Source organism: Sceloporus occidentalis, unplaced genomic scaffold (assembly GCF_023333645.1).
Source record: "Sceloporus occidentalis isolate IW3139 unplaced genomic scaffold, rSceOcc1.0.p SCAF_1, whole genome shotgun sequence".
NCBI lineage: Eukaryota > Metazoa > Chordata > Lepidosauria > Squamata > Phrynosomatidae > Sceloporus > Sceloporus occidentalis.
This window is the reverse complement of record NW_028316981.1, coordinates 130,834,924-130,862,850: the sequence shown is the minus strand read 5'-3', so window position 1 is coordinate 130,862,850 and position 27,927 is coordinate 130,834,924. Positions and strand designations below refer to the sequence as shown.

At 40.6% G+C, this 27,927-nt stretch overlaps 1 protein-coding gene across 1 annotated transcript; it reads right to left on the bottom strand.

Moving 5' to 3' along the window:
• Positions 1 to 15: 15 nt before the first annotated feature.
• SRP68 (signal recognition particle 68) lies at positions 16 to 26,953 on the bottom strand. Its single transcript, XM_089535631.1, has 16 exons — positions 26,774 to 26,953; positions 22,322 to 22,388; positions 20,924 to 21,037; positions 18,434 to 18,629; positions 16,412 to 16,494; positions 15,389 to 15,498; positions 14,377 to 14,459; positions 11,654 to 11,794; positions 9,558 to 9,656; positions 9,311 to 9,375; positions 8,703 to 8,862; positions 8,011 to 8,105; positions 7,218 to 7,347; positions 6,640 to 6,715; positions 3,052 to 3,104; positions 16 to 2,190 (listed from the first exon to the last, which is right to left on the bottom strand). The coding sequence occupies exons 1-16, from the start codon at positions 26,940 to 26,942 to the stop codon at positions 1,963 to 1,965; spliced, it is 1,869 nt and encodes a 622-aa protein (XP_089391757.1). The 5' UTR covers positions 26,943 to 26,953; the 3' UTR covers positions 16 to 1,962.
• Between the last annotated feature and the right edge of the window lie 974 nt (positions 26,954 to 27,927).

The following is a 27,927-nucleotide window of genomic DNA, read 5'->3' as shown; positions in this document are numbered from 1 at the left end:
TTTAAAAACATACTCTTCAGAAGGCAGGAATAAGTCTTTATTGTTTCAGGATTTCTTTTCTGTATCACGAATGTTTTGTGCCACAATTCGTTCAACAAAGAAAGATTTAACCCGCTGCAAGAGCAAACAAAGACAAAAGCAGTGGAAATGGAATGTACCCAGTAGCCCACAGGCCTGGGATGAAAGGCAAAATAAAGTGAAGTTAGTTTAAGAGGAACACAATTCTCAAATTTAATACAGATCTGAATACAGGAAGACTAGGGAACTTGAAGCAAAGGACAATCAACAAAAACACTAATAGGCACACTGCCAGAAAGAGACGGGGCTGCAGTCATAGTATGGTACCTGTATCTTGTTTCCATTTGTCTTCCAATAGACCTAATAATTCACTGGTTAAGGAGACTTCTTCTCTGTCTGAAATTTTATCACTTGATAAAATTTAAAAAATATTCTATACTTCCATTTCTTTCACAATATTTTTTCTGTAAAATTCCCTTCCACAGACTTCAGAAGGCCATTTCATATACATATTTTAAAACAGATGGGATATCTATGGAAAGGGGTTATATCTTTATATACACGGTAAACAAAATCTAGTAATTGATATAATTAAACCCAATTTTTCTTTAATTTGAATATTACAACTTTCTGCAGTTTGCTAACTCAAAGCTAACTGAGAAACGTGTGGAATATATTTCTAACTGATTAATCCAGTTTTAATACTGTTTCCAAACAATATCAAGAAACAGAACAAAACTAGAGTGCAGTATGATAAAAATATGAACACTAAAATATACATAATGACCATCTGATCAACCAATATCTCAGATGAATTAGATTAAACTGTAAACTAACTTAAACAAAGCTAATTAAATATTTCAAACTAACTAGATTAATCATCAGCTCATGGAAAACGCCTGTGTACAATTTAGGTTCACAAGTATTTAGAAATTCACATAAAGATACTTGGACTCCCATAGCACAGTTAAATGTTCTCAAGGAAGATGTGCTCATAAACACATGGCTAAGATCTTTATTGCTTAAGATTCCAGTGGCTCAATTTACTGATTCTTCACTACGAAAATTCTCCAAAACAACTAAATGCAAATGTTGGAAAGGATTAAAGACACAGAATAAGTAACAAAAGACCCCTTTCAATTTACCAATTTCAGCTTCGTTAAAGAGGGAAAAGGAAGTAACATAAGGAGTTTTTCAAAGTTTAGTTACAAGTGGCTTATTCTTTCTGAATCCAAAACCTTTTTAGGTTCCTAGGGAGGACTACTGAGAAACATTCCATTGTTATAAGTAGCAGTGCCTCAGTCAAGAAAGATTATACCATAGGCTTTAAAGTGTACTCTTATATAATCTAAATTAAGGATTTTAATCACCTTCTATCAACCCTGATCTTTAATCCAAGTGTTTCAAAGCTTTGCAGCTTCTGGAACTAAAACTACAAGTAAAAAAAAAAAAATACATGGCTGTAGGTAAAATGTGGAAAGCAATACAAGAATTTACTCAACTTTTGGTTTTTATACATTCTTCTTAGGCAGTCCAATCCAAAATAGATACATATTTGTGCCTTTGGTTTCCCTCTGCTCTGTATGGCCAAGAGGAGTGCGCTAGCTTTTAAAAAATTTAACGTATAGTGTTAGCTATGAAATAAAATGCAGATATACCTAGCTCATATAAAGTGGACAATGTTCCTGCCTGAGCCACTGTGTAGAAGTGGTTTGGGACTCCAGTTCACTCCTTCAAGGTTGAGATGTTGTTGGAGACAGACCACATTATGCAAGTTCTCAGAATAAAATGTTTCAAATAAACCAGGTAGACAGAGACAGAATACTGGGAAAATGTTAAAAACTTCCCATGTGGATTTTTAAACATAAGGAAACTAAGGTCTGAATCGGTTGGACGTTTCCCAAACTACAGGAAGATTAAGCGCTCTTTGCAAGGTGACGCTGGTTAACTCCGGAATCCAAAGATGCCCTTGATATATCCTGTAAGACCACTCTTTGTCTTCTGCTCCACTTTGTCTTCCAGAGGTGGGAGAGTGACATGATTGAGAGCCAGGTCAAAGAACAAAGGCTTGCATGGTATCGGTTGGAAATTTGGAGGGAAATGCACCAGACTAGCTTGCTTGCTGACAAGAGTAGGATCCAGACAGAAAGTCTCAAACCGTTCAGAAAGTGGCTTAACATGGAAAGGAAACAAAAGGAATGAGTAGATTAGGTGAAACAAGATTTGTTAAATAATAAAATATAGTCTAATGTGAGACACTAATAATGCCTGTTCCTCTCCTTTCCTACCAGCTCCCATTTTATAGGTAATATGTTTAGAATATTCTAAACCAAAAAACCTCTCTAGCATCTGTGCAAACAGAGAAAACATCTCATCATCATCATCATCATCATCATCATCATCATCATCATCATAGAGAAGGGGATAGCTAGTGCAAACTTGGTCAGCATTAAGACTTCCATGTGAAAAAGGTATCTTATCACCAAAGAGCACTTGAGATGTAAGGCTTCCTCCCTGAAATTATCTTTCATCTCTGTGTCCAGATATCTTATCAACCTGAATGTGCCCAATCTGGTCTTCTTTCAGAAGTTAAGAAGGGTTGGACCTCATTAGTACTTGGGAGTTAGGACCAGTGGGAATTTTCTTAGTACATCTTGAGAAAAATCCTGTCAAAAAAACCTGGAGGATTGTTGCTAGTCAGAATTGGCAATTCTGCACTAAATGGATCAAAGATCTTACTCAGCGTAAGGCTACTTCCTATGTTCCTCATAAGCCTACTGTTTCGAATCCTAGGTATTCCTCTAAATTTCACATTTAAAATGCTCCCATTTCTCATGATTATGAAAGCCAGATTTAAAAGTGAGACAGTGGAAATATAAATAAGAGGAATTCTGATGAGACTGTAAACTAAAGCTGAGCAATTAATTATTGTTCTGGTATGCATAAATAAAGATTTATTTATAGTTTGTCATATCTATTGATTATTTTAAAGTTATTTATTTTTCATTTTAGAAGATAACAAAACTGACTTACTTTGCCATCTCTGACTTGGGATGGGGATTCAGTCTCATGGCTGTCATCTGCATCTGAAAGATCACAAGAATACTTTAAGAAACTGGAGCTGCTAATAATAAAGCTACTTTGCTGGACACATACAGACCTAGACAGAGAGAGGGAAGGATGGCTTCACAAATTACACTATGAATGAATTCTGAAATACCTGAAGTCCCTTGGTGAAGTGTCTAACTCAGAGCTTTTCTCTTCAAAAGAAAGAAAGGAGAGGCAGTGATGGTAGTTTTCAATTCTTTCCCCTTAGTTTTTTTATTTATAGATACATGGTTTTCCTTTATGATTTATATTTATAATGTCAAAAGTGTGCAAGGTTTGTACGTTGATTATTTCAGCAACAAGTCCCCAAAATAGTAACTGTTAAAGGGAGCCCCTTCTTATCTGACAGGTTAGGGACCGCAGGACTGTCAGAAAGTGGAATTGATTGAAAAATGGAACCCAGGGTTTTTTAGCTTGCAAATGTATTTTTGTTGTCAAAAAACATAAATAAACCATTATATAATGTCAGACTAAATGACCCTTAGATTTTTGCAAGGGTGAGACTAAGGGGCTGCACAGATCAGCAGGAAACGCCAGCGTTGGGGTGGAGTGGGGTCATGGCAACCGGCTCCTGCGCAGAACACAGAAGAACAGCAAGGGCGGCTTTTTTCCGCCCCAATGAGGAGCAGCATTTTGCCGCTTCTTTGGGGGTTGGAAATACACCAGATTGGGGCTATGACGTGCAGTTGCTAAGGCCCTGTTCTGGTGAGCTAAGGGGCGGTGCAGAGACATACCTGTAGGGCCATCTGTTTTCAGCCTTGGTGACCCCTCAGATTCCTTTACTGCCGGCCGGATTAATGACCCCCAGGTTTCTTTCCCACAGAGGTCAGACTAGATAGCCCTTGGATCCCTTTACCTCAGGGATGAGAAAAAACGACCCTTGGATTCCTTTGCTGCAGGGACTACCGTATATACTCATCTATAAATTGAAAAATTGACCCCAAAATCCAAGGTTGATTTAATAACGGGTCACTATGGTAATGTGATGGCAGCTCTTTAAGATTTCCCCATGCAGATTGGGAGAGCACTTTCTTTCTCTCTAACCAAACAAAAAGAGTCCTGGGTGATTGACTATGTGTGTTTAGGAGTCCTCCTCCCACCAGCACCTCACTGTCTTGGGAGTGAAGGCTGTAACACTGAAGCAGAAAGCCTAATGGATGATTAATTGCTGCTTCAATAGTCCCTCTTGCGGCACGCGCACACACACACACACTGAAGAAGCCTTGACTTTTTACCCTTGGTCCACAGGTCATGGTAAAATCCATAATTTTGGTCCCAAAATCTGCACTCAACTTTTACAGGAGATCGACTTATAGATGAGTATATATGGTAGATGATCATTAGACTTTCCCATTAGGGCCAGTCTAGATGACCCTCGGATTCTTTCACTACAGGTGTGAGACTAGTTGACCCTTTGATTTATTCCCTGCAAGGGTCAGATTAAGTGACCCTTTGATTTTCTTCCTGCAGGGTCAGACTAGATGACCATCAGTTTCCTTTACTACAGGAGTCAGACTAATGTCCCTCAGATTCTTTTGCCACAGGGAAGAGAGAAGCCCTGCTCTTGCTGCAAGGGAAACAGGGGTCATGCCCATGTGGCCTCAGTCATGATATGCTCCTACACAAAGCCCACCCCCCACAGGAGGAAGCTGGCAGGCCACTGGAAGAAGGAGGTTGAGGGAAGGCAAAACAAGGCATACTGCTTGCTCCCAGCCTCTTTCATGCCTTTCCAACCCCCTCCTTCAACACCAGAGAGCTGGAGGAGAAAGGAGGAACAGGAGGATGGCTGAGAAGTCCATTGGAAAAAGAACTGAGGAACACCCAGTTTCCATGCTTATAAATTAGACAGGTTCCATTAATTCAAGGAGAGGCCTGCTCTTTCTGTAGGGAACTGATGTTGAAAATCGAGACAAAGAAAAGTGGGGGATGCCTGTACAGCTGCTATCTTAAAAAGGAATTATTTCCTCTCTCTCATTATTTGAAAGTAACTAAAAAAGATTACTTGTTATGTAAAATGCTTCATGCCACACCTAAGCATTGAGGGCTCACGCTCTGTAACTATAAAAGTAATTAAAACAATTTCCATTACAGCATGCAAAGAGCAACACTATTGGTTGTTTTATAATCATAAGGTAACTTTGTTATTTTATAAAGGAATTACAAGTAACATTTTATTGGTAACTATTTAACTTCTGAACTCTGATTAGTGTACATTTTGCCTCGTAGAGCAACTAAAGACAGATCCCTGCTCAGAAGAATTTACAATTTAAGATTTGACAGAGGAAAAAGGAATAAGAAAAATGTGTGATGGTTCCAGTTACTCTTGCTTTGATCTAGTAACAGATGAGGACTATGGCATTCTAGCAATAAATTCAGATCTAGGTAGGCTTTGAAAGGGAATTTAAAAAAGGGATGAGTTCAGCCAGACCATATCCAGTTAGGATGAGACCTCTGTAGTACTTAAGCTGGAAGTGGATAGGAAGCCAATGTACAGTAGATATTTAAGGAAGAGTTATCTTAAGAGTTGTGAGTAGTATCAGAAGTGAATGTTTCTGGTGGGAGAGTGATAGATGGGACAAAAGTGGGCTGAAGTGTGACACCAGACAAACAAAGAACAAAAGGTTGCAGTGGCCAAGAAAATATGGATCTCATACTAGATATAAACTAAATAAATAAAACAGAACATGAACTAGCATTTTGGTGAGTGAATACAAAGGACATTATCTTCTCACTGCTTTTAGTTCTTTGTCATTTTCTGTCTCTTAGTACATTATGCTACTTTACCCTGAGGACGAAGTTTGTGAGATGCAAGTGAAACAAGGCAAGCAAAGAGGTCAACATACCTATGAAGTACAACATACATGGCTTAGATTCACTGTGACAATAGAAGATCTTAGACTTATTTTACTAAATACAAGAAGCATATACATCAGCTATCAACCCTGAGATGCTTTCTTTTCATGATGGGACAATAGTCTGACCTCTGAAATACCAAATATCCCTATTATAACAACTTGACGGGGAAGGGAAAAGCCCCATGTAGCCACTGTTTCCTTACAGCCTCTTAGCACACTTACATCATGAAGTCAAGTAACTATGACCCACAACAGATGGGCCAAAAGAAGCAGCTTCTGGCTGCTTCAGGGGCATAATGTTCAGATGACACATGCCCCTGGAGCGACCAAAAGCCGCTCAGAGGTCGCCAAAGGCGGCCTGAAGCCACTGGAGAAAGGAGCAGAAAAAAACCCACTCCTGCTGGTGGCTAGCTTTGGGACTGCAGCAGCAGCCTGCTTTGAGAGTGGGCTGTGCAGTTACTGCGGTCCCAGGACAATCATGGCCCAATTGTGGCCGGAGTGGCCTCTGCCCATTCCTTCATTGCCATCTGCTTCACCCCCATGAATATTAACTGCAATGCACAAAGATTCACAAGGCTAAAGAGCATCATAACATTTGCCATGTGTGGTGCCATCATATGATGACAAGACTTGGAAAAGAAACGAAGCCCCGACTCACCTAATATGGCAGCTGCTTGCAAGGAATATTTCTCTGCATTCACTTGGGTAATCAGCTCTTGCACATCAGGCAGCTCCTAAATAATATCAGATCAATTTTATAAACACACATCCTGCAGGTATCAAAGTTTTTTGTTTTTCAGTCAGTTTCAACCAGTGGTCAATTTTTCCTTTAAAGGACTAGACACGACAGCTATCATCACCAAAGGTGAAAAGATTAAGCAGATACAGATTCACTGTGGGATAGCTATTATACACCCAGCCCCATGTCTGCCAGTCCCACAGACTTACATACTAACAGTATGCTTCCCAGAATACTAAGAAAGTCTCTGGAAACCACAGCTACATTCATCAATCAAAGCTTTTGGCATAATAAATGTCTTTTAATGTACCACAAGTGTCTTTCTTTTTTCTGCTGCACTAACATGGTGACACTTCTAGAATAGATCTATAGACCAAGACCCTGAACACAGTATTAGCCCCTTGACAGTTAAGAATATATACACACAGTGTTTAGCTAATTGCCTTTTCAGAGTTCTCACCAATAAAACGTTTGCCATGTTGCATAAGGTTTCATACCTTTAAGTTGTTTTTGTAAGTTCCAGCCTGGGCCTGGACTTCGCTAGCATATTTCAGAACTCGATCATACAAAACAAGGGCTTCACTCCACTTCTTCACCAGAACATATGACTGTGCAATAAAAAAACACCTAGTGGGATGGGAAGACAGCATTAGGTGCATTCATACTGGGGCACAATCATCCAAAAACTGAAGTGTCAACAGTATGAGACAAGCATAGCCCTCCTAGATATTTTCATAGCCACTGAATGCTGAGGATTGCAATGCTTATGATTCTGTTAGAAGGCTAGGTAGTCAATAATGATTACTAAGATGGTATCTCTATAGAAGCAGCTGGCATGCCTCCTCCAACACTTGGGTCACTACCCAATTGCCTGTCTGTTCTACAATACACTACAATCAGTCTTAGTGACTTTAATAAAAGGGTACTTTTCTATTAGCAGTAAACCTCTTTCTGTCACATAGAGTAGTTTCTCAGTTTGGAGCATGAAGAAAGTGATTCCAAAGCTAGTTTTTTTCCATTGTTGGACAAGGCATTGTTGTAGCCCCCTAGAATTTATATGCTGCTATTTATGGGTTTTTTCTTCTTCTTTTACTTTCCCATTGCTACTATGAACTCTGCAATACACTGGAATGGCCCAACACAACAACTCCTTCTAGCATTTACAACACAGTAAGCAAAGCTGCTCTCCTTTCACTCATAGTCCTTTGTACCCGAAACAATGTTAAGTATGTGGTGGACTTTGCTCGGCTTCCTCACAGCCAATCAAAGAACCCGAGACTTGAAAATTACCTGTAAGCCTTATACACAAGTGTCTTTATCCCAATCTCCTTTAGAAAGCTTTTGTCTTCTTCTAGACCGGGGAGTTGCGGCAACTCTGCCAGATTCTTCAAGGAGCAAAATCAGAATTAAAACAAAAACATACACCAAAAAACATCAGTGTGTAAATAAGCTTTGCATTTAGCAATGTATAAATCAAAGAATATTCTACTCTAACTTAATTTTAAATATTATCACAGTGGGAATCAAATGATAGTCAAATGTCTCCTGAGAAAGTAACAATAAACATAGTAAATAACTGCACACACAGAAAAGAGAAGTGATGTGTATATTAAGTTTAGTTCCCATTCAGTGAACACATCTCTGTGGAAAGCCCCAGTCTTAAAAACAGAACTACAGATATATGAGATGATCACTTGCTGGAAGAGATAGCTTGAGATAGGTTCTTTTAGGGCTTACTAAATGCAAAACACCACAGGGTTGTATTCACTATGAATGAACAGACTGGAAAAGATTTCTGAATTCAGGCACTACTCCCGTGTTTTGCAGATTTTCAATGAAGGACTGTGATCTTTTATAATCAAACAATACACTAAGAGTCTCCTTTCAATTTTGCAGCAATTCTGCTATCTCATCATAACCTGCACATCAGCTTTAGGAGACTGGAACCAGAAAGATGAATCCTCTCCTACCAGTGCTGTTACCTGTAAAATGATGTCATAGAGGCGTATCAAATCCTGAGGCCGTGGTGTACGCTTGCCATCTTCTTCTGGCTGCTGCTGCTGAAGCAATGCCTTCTGCAAAGCCTTTGCCATGCTCTCATTGCGCTTAATTGCTGTAGACAGCTTGATATAAGTCAAGTAACTAGAAGGCATAATTTAAAACAGTTAACTTTGTTGAAAACAAAGCTAATAGACTGGGCATACCTGAGATGAGGTGACTATCCGTTTCTTAAAATTTATGACTCTACTTGCCTGGAACTTAGTGAATAGCATAATAATAATAATAATAATAATAATAATAATAATAATAATAATAATAATAATAATCCTTTATTTATAAAGCGCTGTAAATTAACACAGCGCTGTACATACAATCTTTTTAATTGGACAGTTCCCTGCCCTAAGGCTTACAATCTAAAAAGACACGACACAAAAGGAGAAGGGAGTGGTCGTGGGGAAGGGGATGAGGGCCAGTAGTTCTTCTCAACTTCCGAGGCCTGGATCGGGGGAGATGGACTGGAGGAAGGACATAGCAATACAGGAAATGATTCAATAATATAAAAAAATCTAGCCTCCAGAAGAACTCTTACCTATGCAGGTACTGGATGTTAGAAACCTTTCCTGAATCTACTTCCAAAGAGTGATCCCGTTGTTTCTGTATAAAAGAGAACAAAGCTATACTGTATTTATTTATGGAAGGCACACAAAGACACAGATAATCAAAAGTCAAGAAAATTAAGGTTTATTATTATCAGAAAGAACCTTACAGAACTTGCCATAAGGATTTTCCTCAAGTAGATTCAGTTATGTGGTAATGCACAATATTTTTATGCTCACCTGATCTGGTTTCAGTTCTTCACGAACAGCTTGTAGTGCATCCCGACACTCACTTAGTAAGGACTCAAACAAACGTTCTTTAGTTTCTTCTTCTTCTGCCTAAACAAAGAAGTACAAAAACACTTTAAATCCCTTGGGCTACTGCTATTCCCCCCATAGTCGGAAAGCAGGTAAAAAACTCACATTAGCAGCTATTAAAAATATTACAGATATAGAGTATCATGTGAAATACTACTGAAACCTATGCCACTTGTTGACAAGCTTTGGACAGTTGTCTCTATGGCTAACACAGTGATATTGAGAAAAGGCATACTATTTATGCTCAAATCACTGCAAGGGAATTAGTGTAATAATTCCTTTTGAATAAAGTGCCAAGCATTTTTATTAGCCTATTTGTTAACTTGTTCCTGAATGCTATATTATATCAAGAAATCAATGAAAACCTAAGTATCACCTGATTAACAACATAAGGGGATTTTAAAAAAAAGTAGGATCCTCTTTGTTGAGAGAAAAATGATTATCCCATGACACATAAATAAAGAAATGCTCTCATATGACTGGATAAATACAAGAAGAGTAAAGCATGGTCTACTTTCCTTTTCACAGTAAGGTACATTAATAGCGTCCAAAGTTTTGGCATCTATTCCATTCTACATAAAACTATCTGAATTGTAATCACTATTCTGCTGCTAAAACTAATTTGCTGCAGTTGGGAACAGTTTCTCTCTTGTAATTACCTATAGTTTCTCTCCATTTTCCATGCAGCAGTGACTAAAATCTGAGGGATGACATCTATAAATTTGGGCCTAAGCATCTTAGTGAATCTTTTTCATCATAGCGATTCTTTATTCTTCCTATAGTGCTATAGACATTGGTTTGACATGTGTGTTTAAGATTGAAGGTTTGTGGATCCCACAGGTATGGTACAGACCACCTGAAAATGGCAGTCTGCAGACATCCATTTTAACTCCAGAGGGACGCCGCAGCTGCCAAACCGTGCTATGTCCCTCCAGAGTAAAAAGAACCTGGTTCTTCTGGGTTCTTTTTGTGGCACCCGGGTTAGGCTGAGTGCACCACTGACGCACTCGTGATGTAAGCGACATGCAGTGATGTACAGACGCTGCACATCACTTGGGTAAAGATTAGACCACCGGCTGCACATACTAGGGTTCTGGAGCGTGCGGTTGCCGCGTGCTCCGGAACTCTAATTTTGGCAGCAAGACCGCACTTTTGACCCGTCTGTCTTGGGCCACAGTTAGGCTGCACTCTACATCAATTACTCAGCATTAACTTTAACAGCTTCTCAAAAACATACTGAGAAGATGACAGCTGTTTGATAAACCTGAGCTTTAACTGCTCATTGTTCAAATGTTAATTTGATTAATAAGTTTACAAATATGCTCCTCAGGTATGTTTAGAAGAGCTTAAATTAAGAGTCTTTCTAAATCTCTGACCCACCAAAAACAGGTTAGACAAGACTGACATTCTCAACAACACCCATGATGTAGTTCAATTTCAGACATGCAAAAGGAAAACCAACTAGAATACTGAAAAAGTAAAATGTAAAAAATCTGAACAGAGCTTTAGAACTGCCTAGTGATATTAGATGAGCTGGTGCCCTATGGAAGTGTTTGGATTACAACTTCTATCAGCTCCAGTCAGTATCATGACATCAATTTGGCTGGCTTAGATTACGTAGCATACAAAATCTTTATATTAAATCAGCTCATCATTACACAGCTATACAGTCTGGCCTCCCCATACATGGGGGATCTGTTCCGGACCACCCCCACCCCCCATGCATGGGGAAAAGAGCATATGCTCAAGCCCCATAGAAAATAATGGGGTGCATACTCGCGATGGCGCACAGAGCGGGTGTGTGCCCCATTACTTCTGCTGGGTCTTGCCTTCCACGTAAGCTCAAAGCCACGAAAGGCAAGCTTGCCTATGGGGAGGACCGACTATACTACAAAATTTTTTTCTGTATTTAAACCTCCTTCTTTCCTCACTTTTCCCTGCATGTAAAAGAGGTAATGTACAGCAATCTAAGCACAGGAAAATCACAAAGGGAGAGAAAACAGGAATTTTCTATGTACCTGAGCAATGGCTGCTTCAGTATCTGCCAGCCCCAGCAGGAAGATTCTCACTTTGTCTATCTTGACCGGCACAGTTCTTCCCCTCCATTCCACCTCACTCATAGTAGCTGCCTGCTTTGCTCTAGTCTGAGTGATTAGTGCCTAAAGAAATTATTATTTAGAAATTAATGCTTTTATTTTCAACCTTGGTTCACTTATTTATTACTTGGACCATAATACAGATTGAGTTTTCCCTTTTCTGAATTGCCTGGGACCAGAAGCACTTGGGATTTCAGATTCTGGAATATCTGTATATACATAATCAGATATCTTGGAGATGGGACCCATGTCTAAACATTAAATTCATTTATGTTTCCTATAAACCTTATACATATAGCCTGAAGATAATTTGATACACAATCTTTTTAAAATAATTTTGTGAATGAAACAAAGTTTGTGTACATTGAACCATCAGCTGTTACTATCTCAGCCACCCACTAAAAAAGCGTTGTATTTTGGAGCATTTTGGATTTTGGAATTCCAGATAAGGGAAGCTGAACAACTATAAAATGTAGCAGTTAAATTTTAAATGTTATTATGATGTTTTAAGCAGTACTCTCTTCTACCCTTTAAGGCAGATGATACAGTCGCCCCTCCTAATGCATGATCTCAGATCCGTGCCCTTGAATATACATGGAGGGGCGACCTCCACTATTTGCAAAGGTGCACGTGTCCTTGCTGAGCACACAGGGACATGCGTATTCCATTCAAGCCTATGGGGGTTTGAATAAGCACGAGCTTTGTTTTCATGGAGGGGTCCGGAACGGATTAGAAATCAAATTATCTGAAGTACTTTTACACATACACCCCAGGCACACATTAGAAGCTAATCAACTCTGGCCAGTTTATACTTGGCCATAATATGCTTGCTTAAAAAGATTTAGGGCCAAGTAGATGTGGCAAAAGGAGCATCCAGAGGTTGCCAATTGGTGCAGAACTGCAGCAACCACACACCTTTGACTGATTCGGGCCGCCACCATGGCCCTGAACCGCCCACTGAAAAAGAGCATTTTTTCCCTGCTACTTTTTAGCCCGCCTCTTCCGGGCTGGGGCAGGCTCAGTGCGGCTTCCAGCTGTGTTTGGGGCGTGCACTGTGCAAATGTCACCCCCCCCAACATGGCCCGACAATGGCCCTTTTGGCCCATCTGACTGAGGTCCTAGATCTGGGCTAACCACAGGGGTAGGGACAATGTAACATTTTTACTCACAGCAATAGTAGTACATTCTATAGCCTTCTGTAGGAACAGCTCATTGGCTACCAAAACCAGCCCCTTAGTAAACCTCAAATCTGGGAATTAGCCCATGGAGGGCCTAATCCACAACCTGCTAAGGAAAGACTGAGATAGGATATGAGAGGAGAAGTAATGCCCTCAAAACCTTAAGTTGTCAAGGGCTTTAGAACAAGCAGCTTAAAAAACAAGATACCCTCCTAGCAGTTAAAAACAGCACTGTGAAGTCCTGCTTCAGTCTATTTCACAAGATAAACTGGCTCCCACAAGTACCATGGCCTTTTTGACTGGAGCCCAAATATTTCAGATTGTTCTCAATCCAAGTAACCTTTTAGTTCACTGATTGATTAATTTCTTTTAACATTGTATTCTACATTGATTTTAAAATATATTTTATTCTATAAACCTCAGCAACACTTTATTCCCCCTAAATCCCACCTTTAAAAACAAACATCTAAGGCCTTCACAATAAAAAGATGGTAATTACAACACAACCCAGAAAAATATGCATAAATACTAAAATATTCAAGGTAAAAAAAGAATAAAACTCTGCAACTTTTCTTTAAAAATGACCTGAATCTTATGGGGCACATATATTTATGTCAGCAGAATTGTGAGGAGGACAATCTCTTGGCTGCACTGCAGCCTAAAAACCTGTTCCAGAGGAATGGGAAACTCTCCAAAGATACTGACTCTCTGCCACAGTTGTGAAACAAAACACATAGCATTTGATATGCATAACAGGACAAATGGTGCCCAATATGTAATAAAAGAAAATGTGTCTTCATTTTGTGTTTTTTCTGTGCCATAATACCAACGCTGAAGCCTGGCACAGAAACTAAGCAGACATGATGGATATACATTCTGTAATTATTTGGTTCTTTAAAAACTGATTAATTTTAGTTGTGGTGAATATCTACAGCCTGCAATAGCATCTTCAATCACTAGGAGGTAGACTTTTCTAACCCTTTCTAAGTACCAGGCAAAAAACTGCAGGCAGGACTTCTGCAGAGGGCTCTTGGCAGCTTCACATAGTGCTTTCTTTGGAGGAATCAAACTCTTCTAATAATTAAGGGAGATAAAATATTCTGCTGACTTGTAGAGGAGAGTGAAAAGATAGTAAGTAAGTATGAATGAATACATAGATGCAAAAAGAGGAAGGCATAGGGAAAGAAGATAATAAACTGAAGGGAAAGGGTAGAGATTGGGGTTGGGATGACCTAGCAAACCTGTCTGTTTGTAGATCATAATTATTCAATGTTTCTTACATCTTATGTTGTTGTAGTGCAGTCATTACAGCATATTTTTTATTTGTTTTAGTTGTCTGAGTTTTAAACTTTGAATTGTTGTACTCTGCTTTGGATTTTCTTTAAATGCAAAGTGACACAGAAATTAAACAAACAAGAGAAGCCCAGCAGTGATTCTTTCAAAGCATAAAAAGCCACAATCAGTTACCTCCAATTTTTCAGCAACAAGCCCCTCGGTGCCTCCAGATCTCAGTCTCATCTGCATTAGCTCACTAATAGCAGACTGGTCACCTAAGAAACAAATGACAAGAAATAGTTAATGTATAATCTAGCACATTTATTCTAATGAAAATAGCATGTAAAGTCTCAAGGGAGTTCCTTGACTGCAAGGTATATGTAAGAATACTGGGCATACAAAATTAGTTTACAGTTTTAAGATTTATGCCCATCCAAAAATATGCTGTAACAATAAAATGAAAGCTTCAACTGAAACAAAAGCATAACAAATTTGCTATTAGCAGCCCACACTAAGAGAGGAGCAGACTGTATGCCAAGGATACCTACACACTTATTAGTTCTTAGGGCTAAATTATACTTTCTTCCAAGGCACAAATAACTGTCACTGGCAATGCAAGTCTAAATGTGGGAAGAAGCATTTAAATTCTTTTCCACTAAAAGCTGTTTGCCTTTCCTACTGCATGGGAAAAGGTATGGCTATTGGCAGGGAAAGAAAACCATTGGGGCAAAAAACAAATGCTGGCAGAAAAAGGTTTAACAACGTTCAAACACAAACACATACACCTTTCTTAATTAAAAAGAGAAAGAAAATTTATCAGGTCACACGTGCATTAGCCTTTATGAAAATGACAGCATTTGAAACAAATGTTTGGGTTTCGTTTTGTTTAATAGATCCTGAAGGAAGTGACAAGAAGAAGGTAACAGTGCTAACTATGGCAGTAAAAAGGAAACATGAGCATAGATTCATCCCATGATCACTGAATCCCTACTGGACTCATTTCTTCAGATTTTAGTATTCTCTTATGGACTCTTGATCATATCCACTTTGACTTTAAAACTCAAGCTGGGAAACATTCTTGATTCTAATGTATGAGACATGAAGAACGCCTAACATCCATTACACTTTATTGTCTTATTTTACAGATGTAACTACAGAAATACTTCCAACACTCTGCCAGTAACCCCCCTCTTGGATAACTTACCAATATTATAAGCACAGTAACGAATATTTGGAGAGATCTCCTCCACTCGCTGATTGTATAATATTGCCTGCTCATCTGTAAAAGCACTAGCCAATTTTTCATATATAGTTCTGAAGCAGAAAGGTAAAAACAATATTTAGTACTCTGCAACAGCACAAGCCATGCTAGTTCCTTTCATTTCTTGCTCTTTTTAATAAAGAATTAATTAATTGAAGAACAGATTTTAGAATTTAAACCCCTTTAAAAGTTAACTATAGGCATCCCTCTGTATTCGTGACTTTGGCACTCGCAGTTTTGATCATTCGCAAGGTCAAGGCTGCCATGTGCACGCGCACTCCCCCTCCTCTCCAACCCCTCCCTGCAGCTCTGTAACTGGGTGAGGGGTTATTGGCAAAAATTTTGCATTGACGAGGGTTCTTTGCCCCTAACCCCCGTGAATTATTATTATTATTATTAACCTTTATTTATAAAGCGCTGTAAGTTTACACAGCACTGTACATAAATGTTTTAGTCAGACGGTTTCCTGCCCTCAGGCTTACAATCTAAAAGACACAACACAAAAGGAGAAGGGAGTGGTGGTGGGGAATAGAATCAGGTCCAGCAGATCTTCTCCACCTCCGAGGCCTGGACCAAGGCAGATGGACTGGAGGAAGGGCTTGGCTTCTTGATGGATGGTTAGAAGGAGGCTTCCTGGGTCAGAGAGGGGCTCACCTCTGGGAATGCTTCTCTAAACAATATAGTCTTTAATTCAGTTTTGAAACTGGGTAGAGAAGTGATGAGGTGTGCATGTGGGGGAAGAAGGTTCCAGGAATAAGGGGCAGCAAGCGAGAAGAGACGAATTCGGGAGGGGGCAGTGGATAACTGTATTATACTGATCAGCAGTAAGACAGCCAAGCCTAGGTTTAAAAATGACCACACAGAATACATTTGCACTTAGGAAAACTTTGATTAATATTCCTAATTGTGTCAGAGTTGGTTTAACACACTATTAATAGATAGAAATAATATGAAGGCTGAACTCACTTGCATTTGTTAAAAGCCTCCATTGCTGCCTTCCATTCTTGGTGCTCAAAGCGAAGCATACCTGTAAGATAAGCTGTATATGCCTATAAAAGGGGTGGAATAAATGTTAGCCCAACTATATGGTTTCCATATATAATTATAAGAACATAATCAATATGGACCAAGGGTTTAAGGAAAACATCGTTCTTCTCCCTAGTCACACCTATTACCACAAATTCCTTGCAACACACTATAAAAACATGGTGTTAGAATTTAAAGACATAGCCATGTTAGCCTAGAAAATTAGCACGCAAAGGGATCTTGGAGCACCTTTGAGACTAACTGAAAGATAGAACTTTCATGAACTTTCAAAGACTTCCTCAGATGCATTTAGTGGAGTGGAAAGTCCAGGGACACACCTATATAGCAATCTGTGTGTGAGAATGTCCATAGGAAAACAAAACTTTGTGGGTGTGGAGATGAGGTGACAAATTCAGTTTTAAAGATGGTTGTTGGAGGACAGAGCAAAAGCCAAGGACAGTACATAACCATGTGAATGAGTATTGGGATTGTAGTGTGGGAGCAAAAAAGAAGGTGTGATGATCTTCCTTTGTAGTCTTTTGGTTGAAGTCTACGAAAACTCATGCTACCAATATCTATTTTTCAGTTGGTCTCAAAAGTGCTGCAAGATTCCTTTGCATATAACAATATGAATATTTTGCGTATAAAAATATGAATATAGTAGATCTATCACACACAGCCATTCACATAATACAAGTTATTTAAATTAATGTTCCTGGTATTTAATAAAGTTTACAGATAGAAGATTTTTCAATAAGCTACAATCTGCCCTTACCAAAAAGGTTTTACTTATTCCACTCTGATTCTACAGTGTACGTTTCTACAATAAAATGTTATAGTGTCTCTGCAGCTCCTGGCTGCCTATGTTCAGGGTTCCAGCCAACTAATCATATTTTCCTCCAGGAAACTATAAGATATAAATAACTCAAGGAAGATATTCAGCAGCCCCATTTCCCCAGTTTGGTTGCTCTTCTTCTCCTTTTGCAAATTAGGACTCAATATTCTCTGACAACTAAGAATGTTGTGCCCTCCTTAGACTGTTGTTTTTTGGATGGCTATTTTTTGGACAGCCATTTTCTTGAAAAAATAATCTGCAAATCTTATGGTTTCTGCTGGCTGGATGCAGAAGTAAGTGGTCTTTGTTACTATCCACCACACTCTGCAGTTCCCTATAATCTCCAAAGGTCTGCTTCAGAAAAAACCTTGAGAATAGTGGGAAGGCTCTCCCAACTGTAGAATAAAATTCTGGATCAAACTCAGTGTATCCTTAATGCTCCATCTTAACAGACTAATATGATGAGGCCTGGTATTTCTGAAAAATATCTTCAAACATTTGGTCCATCACCTTCTATTGTATACCCATATATGTATATGTATGAAGCAGAGTCTACTGTACAATGTTGACCTGTAGGTGTTACATGTTTTGTTGTAGGTGTTACTACATACTACCTTACCTCCTTCAGCCTCAGACAGTGGCTTAGCAACCTACAGGTGGACTAGGGTGAAATGGTCTATGGCAGTGTTTGCCAAACATTGGGCCTCCACGTGTTTTGGACTTCAAGTCCCAGACGGTCTAGCCAGTTTGGCAAACAATCAGGGGGCTGTGGGAGCTAAAGTCCAAAACATTTGGAAGACCAAAGTTTGGGAAACACTGTTCTATGGGCTGAACTAACTAGACCACACTAATAACTGGTGTTGTCTCTTCTCCTTCCTACTTTTTCTGAGTTGGTCTGTTTTATTTTCTGGCTCAGATTACACAGACCTCTGTTCTGATTCAATAAACCTTTGTTCTATAACTAAGGATTAACAAGTCAACTAAAGACATACTGGACATTCCTGACTTGATCCTCACAAGAAGTTTCAATATTATTTACAATTCAGACTCATCTGTTCAATGAGCATACAAAGTTAGTTTACATTTTCTCTGCCTCTGCTATAAAAGGTTTGAAAACTAGCAGTAACCTGAGCTTCCAGCTTGGTCTTGGCATCCACCCGGTTGCTTTCACACAGTCGTTCCAGTTCCTCAGCATGTTTTACTGCTTTGCGCAGACGAGACAACAAGTGAAATCGCTTGCGAGGTTCTGTGTTGGCTTCCTGCTTAAGCTGCATGGCATAGCTCCAGGCTCTCTCAGCATCCATGAGAATCAAGAGCAAGTATCTACAGTGTCAATCATGAAGTAACGTTACCATTTTTAAAATGTATTAAACTTCCTCTTTTATTTTACCTGAGAATAAGTCCCATAGAACTAGAACACAGATTTATTTGTTCCTAAGTTTTTAAACCCCTAATTAAGCATCTTGTGAGAAGACACCGCAATGTCCAAACTATTCATACTTCTAAGGTGAACATCTTTCTCCGAAGATGCCAGCCACAGATGGTGACAAAATGTCAGAAACAAACTCTTCCAGAATATGGCCACAGGGCCCAAAAACCACACAAAAGAACTATACAAACTTCCTTTGAAAACTCAAAATTCTGGCACTGTACCTATGGGACTCATGAGATACAGAATCCCACCATCCCATCCCCACTTTTATAAACTGTATCCTGACAACAGTTGTTCCAAGTGAGACATAATTATATAATGCAGGTTGAGTATCTCTTATCCAAAATGTTGGAGATCAGAAGAGCTCTGTATTTGTTTTGGTTTTGGAATACCCATATTTTCATATACACAATTAAGCTAGAAAGAGACTGAGAATCTGTGAAATGGCCGGAATCTAAGCATAGTGCTTGGCACAAATCCATGCCTCCTGCCATTTCACAGAACCTCATATTTCTTTCTAGATGCATCTCTCTCCAGCATTGCAAATAAAGTACAGGTACGCAGCTCAAAACATTTTGGATTTTTGATTAATCAAAAATCCAAAATGTTTTGAGCTACATACCTGACTGTATTTACAATGTTGGAGAAAAATGTCGCTGGAACTAAGCTTGTACTAAGCCTGGAGGAGATATGTCAACTTGAAAAATTACTACTAAGACAAGTTAGCTGAAATTGCTGTTTTGAACTACATCATGTACACTAAACTCGCCAGCCCCTACAGTGGTCTTAAGTAATCAGGAGATGGATAGAAACAGATACATGCAACTTTTGTGTCACCTCAGGCATGTAAAATCAGGTCATCTGATACTCAAAAACTGAAAAAAATGAGACACTGATGTCTTCCCATCTAATAGACAAACAAATTAGTATAATAGTCTGACACATGGAATATGCTAGCTTTAAAGATAAAAAAATATAGCACATCATTTTTATCATGTTGTCAGGACTGGCTGTATCCACTTTGCTGACAAAAGCACTCTAATCTCTTTACTACAATCTGCCTGTGACACAGACATAATTCTCCTAACTGTTCTGCAAGTGAAAAAAAAAAAGCCACGCAGAAGGAATGCATTAATGACACTTTCAAGGAGGTTGCACTTGTATCCAAGAGCAGTTTGCTTAACAAAGGAGAAGTGATGATTATTTTGTGATGATTTAAACAGATTAACAGGTTTGGCTGACCGTGACATTCAAGGACTGCCCTCCTTCATGGATACATTTACAGGGAAACCTTCTGCTCTAAACTTAAGACATCATGAGATTTTGCCCAAGGCAATAATAATAATGATGATGATGATGATGATGAAACAGGAAGGTAGAGGTTTCTTTTGGCTATTTACTTCTCAGGTACTGAAATCATCTAAAAGGCACAGAGGTGATAAAGCATAAGTGGCAGCAAAGTCTTACAATTGTTCTGAAAAGGCTTAGGCAAATGAAGTAGCAAAGGCCAAATACATTTTGGCAAAAGACTTCATAGAAAGCACACCATTTCTCATTAAAGCAGTAACACTTCCTATGCCCCTAATTTTGACACATGTTGGGCATTTTAACATGTTATAAAAACATCATATTTTTTTCAGTACCATGTGAGGTTTTTTACTCTCTTATATTTGGTGTTTTTCTTCTTTGTCTAATAAGCATCTTGGGCTGCCATGAGGTACAGGGGCAAAATATATCCATCTCTCCCTTCTACTACAATTAGTACATGTTGGGGAGAAGCAGGTTGACTTGCTCTGCTTCTGCGCCAACATAAGGTCTAAGATCCAGAGTGCCTGTCAGATACAGGAGCAGGATGACATGCCCTGCTCTTACTTCCATAACTCCAGCCTAAAGCCAGAAATAAAAGTTTTAGTCCTGAACTTGGTACATAGCCAAATAAATTCCAGGCTTCATCTGAATTTGGAGAATGTGGAGAGAATTTAAAGAGGGGTTTACATCCTTTCCTCTGTAGCTACAGGGTCCTGAGGATACCTCTGGGTCATCTCATTCACTAGAGGCTACTTAAGTCCTCACCATGGCAAGGACAGAGAGATGTGAGCCTGCCAAACCCGGGATTTAATTGTACATGACAGGTCTAACCAGCTGTGAGCAATACATTCAGAACAGCTACTGAATATCCACATACCTGTTGTCAGATAACAGCTCTTCTGTTACTTTCTTCCCTGTGAATTTGTGTCTATTTCCCATCTTGAAGTTAAGGGTTTTTCTGAGTCTTCTTAGTCGGCGGGAGCAATAACCCCTGGAGGACAACATAAATTTTAAAACTGTTAGTTCTAACCTAAACTTGTCTTCTGTTCTATTTCTTTTCTAGCCTGAATTTGTGTTCTGTTCTATTTCTCCCTGTCACACTTCAACAAAGATAAAAAATTCTCCTATGTAGAATACATCTGAGTTACCTAAAATAAGATGTGACAATTGCAGAATTATCTTTGAACAACTGAAGTAAGTCACTAAGTATAAAGTATAGCCAAACATAAAGATATGAAAAAGCTGGCTCTATGGTGTATAAAGATGGCTTTGCCATCAATTTGTAGAAGTGGAAGAATGCAGTCTTATAAGAAATTTTGATAATCACATCTTGCCCATCCATTAAACTATAGATTTGAGTGAAAGCACAATAAAAATACAATAGGGATGGTGTGCATTTATTGCACACTCAAATTGAAGGTTTCCAAGTTTATGGAAAACACAAGGTCAATGCTGCCCTCATGATTCTTCAGCTTACATTTCACTACACAGAAAGCATGTAGTGCTTTCCTCTGTTACAAATTGTATATACAGTGCTGGTCAAGTGGTGCTGCAGGTGTTGAGTCTCCAAAATAATGCATGGTTTCCAGGTAACAGTTTTTCTGTTACTTTCTTCCACAGTGTCCCAAATGGCTAATATAATGGATGCCTCTATTATTTGACTCCAATCTGTCCTAATACACAGTTCTAAGCATTCTGCTTTCCATTCATTTGTATACTTCGCAACAATTTTTTTTTAAAAAGAAAGAAAGAAAAGAAAGCCAGTATATGCATACATAGGAGAAAAGCTACTGAACTGTTAAGAACTTGAGAAACTTACCAGTCAACAAATAAGCATAAAAATTCAACCATTTAAGAAGGTTCTTAAGTTAACATTTTCCCTTGTTTGCATATATTCCTCTAAAATGCATATTTTATGACAAGTGGGAGAAGAACTAAATATTAATTTACCCTCCCCCCTATATTAATAAAGGAGAGCCAGCATGGAGTCGTGGTTTCAGTGAGGGACTACAACTCAGCAGACCAGGATTCAATTCCCAGCTTGGACACGAAACCCAATGGCTGACCTTGAGCAAGTCACATGCTCTCAGCCTCAGGGGAAGGCAATGGCAAATCTTCTCTGAACAATTCTTGGCAAAGACGCACTATGAACCATTTTAGGGTCACCATCAAGTGAGAAACAATTTGAAGGAACACCACCACCGATATATTAATAAAGAGAAAGGCATTTTCTGTCCACCAAATATATTACATGCACTGGTCCTTCCACACTAACCTGTATCTTTGAAAATCACCATGCCGTAGCCCATGTTGCTGTTGTGATTCCTTAACAATCTGTAGGACTGAAGTGCTTGTTATGGAAATTTTAGTCTGCACACTAGTCTTCACACTGCACACTAGAGGTGTGTTATCATTACATTTCTTTAAAAAAATCACATACGTGATGCTTTCTATTATTTTACCACAGTTCAGTTCAACTTAAATTCAAAGAACACAGGTCAGCAAATTTTTCTGAACACGTTTAAAGCAAAAGCAGACTGCGTAGCAGGTTTCTCATACATATTCTGAAAACCAGACAAGATTTTATTCCTTATTTGGCCTTGGGACAAAAACAAAAATTACAATTACATTAACTAGATAATAACAGGTTACATTGAACAGCAGCTAAAAGTAACTGTAAAATATAATAGCATACTATGCTACTTATTTCTATGACACTATGGCCCTGTATAGATGGGCCTTTAAGTACGTCCTGGTGACGTACTAGGGTTGCCTCGGGGCGTTGCTTATATATGGCCCGCAACCCTAGTACGTCACCAGGATGTCAAAATGGCGCCGTCATTTTGACGTAACAGCCGTGTCGTCCAAAAGGCACGGTATGGCCGTTATGTCTTGGCGCTGCTGCAAGGCGCTTGTGGTGCCCTTTCAGCGGTGCCAGAAGGAGCTCCAAAACGGAGCTCCTTCCACCGCTTGTGTCACTGGCGTAGCTTTTACATGGCTGCGTCAGCGACACAAAAGCTGCTGGAGTGTCCTTGGGGCATGAAGGCCCAAGGACACCCCTTTCCAGGCCGCGGGGAAAGGGGTGGGTGCAGGCCGCCCCAAAGGGGCGGTCTCTATCTCACCTCTGATACTTATTTCTGGACTGGAAAATATTAAGTAAAGTAAGTTTTGTATGCTACCACAGTATTCAGCAGTAAGCCTAAATTACTTCTACTAATTTTAATTTGAAAATCATTGTCTAATTAAAGCAGTGCTTCACAGGTGAGCAGATGCATGGGCATGCAAATACTGTCTCCCAATGTTCCAGGGCAGTGATGGCGAACCTTTTAGAGACCGAATGTCCAACTCAATAGTGTTCCTGAACCAGGTCTCACTCAGTGCCGGGGGGTGGAGCAACTTCTGGGGATGGTTACTTCCCGAGAGATAAGAGACTTCCAGGGCAGGACTTCCGCAGAGACAGTTAAAGGAATGGGAGGGCTGGGGAAGAGGAAGAACAGGCCCCCATCCTCCCATGCCTTCAACTATCTCTGCTTGCCCTCAGAGACGGCTTTGTGTGCCAGAGAGGGCACGCGTGCCACAGGTTCATTACCATGATTCTAGGGAATACCACTAAAATTGTGCCCAATGGGTACAACTGTTTCTTTTCTGGAAACCTGTCAGTGACTGGCCGTGATCTATGGACCATCACTTTGAATAGTATTGGTCAAAAGGATAAACTGTGCTCTGGGGAACTCACCAGTTCCTGGAAGCACATCAAGGGTTCCTTGAAAAGACTAATGAAAATGGATCCATCCCCTGAAAGACACCTACTCCACTGCTGATTATCCTCCCTGGCAAAGTGAAGCTATAAAAATGCATCAGAAATGTTCCTAAACATATGTTTGCTATGGCTAGGCATGGATTGGATGTACTGCTACTGAAAGTGGTGGTCCCTGAATTGGTAAGAGTCCACAAGGCATCAACTATTGGTCCCTGCAGTTTCCAGGAAAGAAAGAAATAACTGCAGTGAATTGAGACAAATCCTAACACAGAGAGAAAATAAATGCAAGTCCTCAACATCAGATAGCTTGAAGCCCTAAGCCTTTGACTTGTCAGACAAATCAGTCAGAAAGTGAGAATCACTGCTTTAAGATATTAAACATAAATGTTCACTTCAGTTGCTTTTTGTAGTTACAGACTCAAATGATCTGTGGCATGTAGAACAAGTAGATTTTAAAAGCTAAACCAAAATATTAGGATGAAACAAATTGTATTTCATTGTTTGTATGGGAGGTTAAAGTAAATCTCTGTGTAAGTACTAAAATGGATTCATCCATAATAAAAGTATTTTAACTTTTAATGGAAGAATATTTTCAGTAATTATGTATAAGAATGGAACAACAATAAAATATTTCCTTTATTTGATCAAGAAATTGCATGATGGTATGCTTTCACTGAATGGTATGTGCTGTTAAGTCTCCACTGTGAAAAGTGTACAATATCTTGCAGCAATTTGGGGGTTAAGATGGGAAATATTTTCCCATTGACCTATGACTTAAAATATTTTTAGGAATAGTGCTGAATTTCCCTACTACACAAGATTCTTAGTGCAAACATCTGCTTGGAATTAAGCCCTGCTTCACTCTCCTAGACAAGTATAAGATTATATCTCTACATTACACACTTCTTATAATCCTCCTATTTAACATTCCCCTTTCTTATCACTCAACCATCATTCTGCTATTTTGATTTTATGAAGCTCTTGGGAGTTTTCTGTAACCCTATCAACTATTTTAACGTCCTTGCTTCCTTTATCTCCACCTCATGACCACTAGTCCTTCAATTCTGTCACCCTCAGACTAACCAAAATTTCTTCAAGTCATTTTAACTTCTCATCCTATGAGACCTTCGACTTAAGTGATTCACACTCATCTACCTAACCAAGAGGAGAATGCCACTGTGGAAATACACAGCCCTCCTTTCCCCCTCCCTACTCCATCAAAATCTGCAAGCAAGATATCTCACCTTTTGCTTGACAATTGAGCTTACAAGCCTCACTGCTCAATGTTATTATGTCTTCAAAAAAACAAACAAAACAAGCTTCATTTATATACTGCTTCATACCGCCTAAGCAGTGTCTAAGCGGTTTACAATGGTAAGCTAATTTGCCCCATCAATCTGGGTACTCATTTTAGTGACCTACTCGGAAGGATGCAAGCTTGAGTTGAGATTGAGCCCTTTTGCTGGTCTTGAACTCACAACCTTGTGGTTTTGAGTGAGTGGCTGCAGTGCAGGCATTTAACCCTGCGTCACTGCTTCATGCATAGACATGTCTGTAACCCTTTTCCCCTACATTGGCCAAATCCCACAAGGCATTTTTCAGTACTAGGCTGTCTACAGATTCAGCTACCATAGGCGAGGCCTTTTCGAAAATATGTCCTTTTTTCAGTATTGCAAAAACCTGGGAGCAATGCTTACAGGGTCTGGCGCCACACTGCAGAATTAATGCAGCTTGAACCTGCCTCAACTGTCATGACACCATCCTACGGAATGCTGAGATTTGTAGTTAGTTGTGACACCAGAGCTCTCCTAGAGAGAAGGCTAAATATCTCAACAGACTACAAATCCCATGATTCCATAGCAAGGAGCCTTGGCAGATCAAGCATTGCCAAACCTCATTCATTCTGCAGTGCAGATACAGCCAGGGTCTGACTGAAGCCCCTATATCAATTAAATCTAATTCCCGTACATTTTGAGGGACCTAGTTTCCTAGTTCTTAGAGGAGCCCTGGAGGTGCAAAGTGATTAAGTACCAGTATCACAGCCACAACATTGTAAGTTGATCCTCAAGGAGGGCTCCCAGGTCCACTCAGCCTCCCATCCTTTCGTTGGTTGCTACAATGAGTACCCAGCTTGTTGGGGGCAATTGGCTTACACATTGTAAACCACTTAGGGAGTGTTTGTTGTCTGACAAATGGTATAGAAATACACTTGCTCTTGCTATAGCTCAGCTGTGTAAACCCACTGAGTGACCTTGGGCAATAAGCCATGTTCTCTCAGCCTCGGAGGATGGCAATGGCAAAGCCCCTCTGGAAAGAATCTGCCAAGGAAACTCCATGACAGGGTTGCCTTAGGGTCACCATAAATCAGAAACAAGCCGAAGGCTCCCAGCAAAAACAGAAGCGTGGTGTGAGGGCTTGAGCGTTGGACTATGACTCTGGAGCCCAGGGTTCGACCGTGTAAACCCCATTGGATGCCCTTGGGTGATCAGTCCCACTCTCCAGGCCTCGGAGGGTGGCGATGGCAAACCCCTCTCTCTCTGAGGAGCCGTGCCAAGGAAACCCCGCCATAAACCAGAAACGACTTGAAGGCCTCCAGCAACAACAACAACAGTGTGGCCCAAAGGTTTGAGTGTCGGACTCTGGAGGCCAGGGTTCGAATCCTGGCTGGGCCATGTAAGCAGAATGGGTCACACTCTCTCAGCCTCCTGAGAGGAAGGCAATGGCAAACCGCCTCTGAAGAAACCTTGCCAAGGAAACCTTGCCAGGAGAGGGCACCCAGAACTGAGACGGCCCTCGCTGCTCCTTCCCCCAGGGCTATTCGCTTCCCTCTCCCTTCCTCCACGAAGTCCCCCAGGGCTATGGCCTCCCTTGGGGAAGGGAGGGAGGGAGCTTAGGGGCGGCGCTGCGCCCAAGTGACACGTCCCCAGCGAGGCTCCAGCCAGCCCCGTCCGCCGGAAGGAAGGATACTCTCCAGGCCCAGGCTGTCCCCGAGGTCCCCCGGCTGCGGCTTCTCGTTCTCCTTGTTCTCCTTGGCCTCCTCGAGGACAGCCGCCGAGCCTCCTCCGCCAGCATTGCTATTGCTGCCGCTGCCGCTTGCTCGGCCCCCTCCGCCGCCCACCTGCCGCTCCGCCGCCATTTTGCGCCTGTTCCGCCCGCCGCGCGGAGCACCATGGGAAGGGAGCCAGGAGCAGGAGGAGGAGGAGGCTCCTAGAGCGCCCCGCGCGGAAGCCATGGCCGCGGAGGCAGATGGGAGGCAGGAGGACCGCGGAGGGAGACCGCCTCCCTCGCCTTCCCTCGAATGTCTCTTCCGCTGCATCCGCGCTGTGGAAATAGTCCCCCCTGACGTAGTTTGTGACGCATTGCGCTCTCTCTGGTGGCATCCACACTGGAGACATAACCCGGTTTGGCACCGCTTTAACTCTTTTTCTGGCTCTTTGCTATGGAATCCTGGGAGTTGTAGCGGAGCAGAGGCAAGGGCGAAGAAGGCAAGCGCCCCCTGAACAACTCCTGCCCAGAAAACTGCCTCGGGGCGCCATGACTTGGAAATGACTTGGAGGCACACAACAACAGCAACAACAACAGCAACAACTAATAATAATAACAACAACAACAACACTTCATTTTCCAGGATCGAGGCAGTTTACAATAAAACCCATACAGCACAACGATAATCCCAGCCATCCCCTCCCGCCCCTAAAACATCAGTTAATGGCGTCTAAACATCGAAATAATCCATTACAATAATCAGGGAGGGCAGAACAGGGCTGCGGGGGCTTCAATGGGAAGCCAGGCCGATGGGTGGCTGGGTGAAGAGATCCGTCCTGACAGCCTTTTTCAAGCTGCCCAAGCTGGCAGTATGACGGATCTCCTCCGGCAGACCATTCTATGATCTGGGAACATTATCAGACATGGGAATTGGAAGTATAATCCAATGGCAAGGCGAACGTTATTGTGTGATAGACTGCCACACGCAATTTCAGGCAATGGCAAGCTATTTTCAGGCAATGGGAAGTCAGTTCAAACGCAATTAAATTCACTGAACTGTCGAATTCCCGTGAATGCGTTCTGGCCCCACTTTCTTCTCCTTGGAAACCGTGTGAGAAAGTCCTGGGAGGGGATGA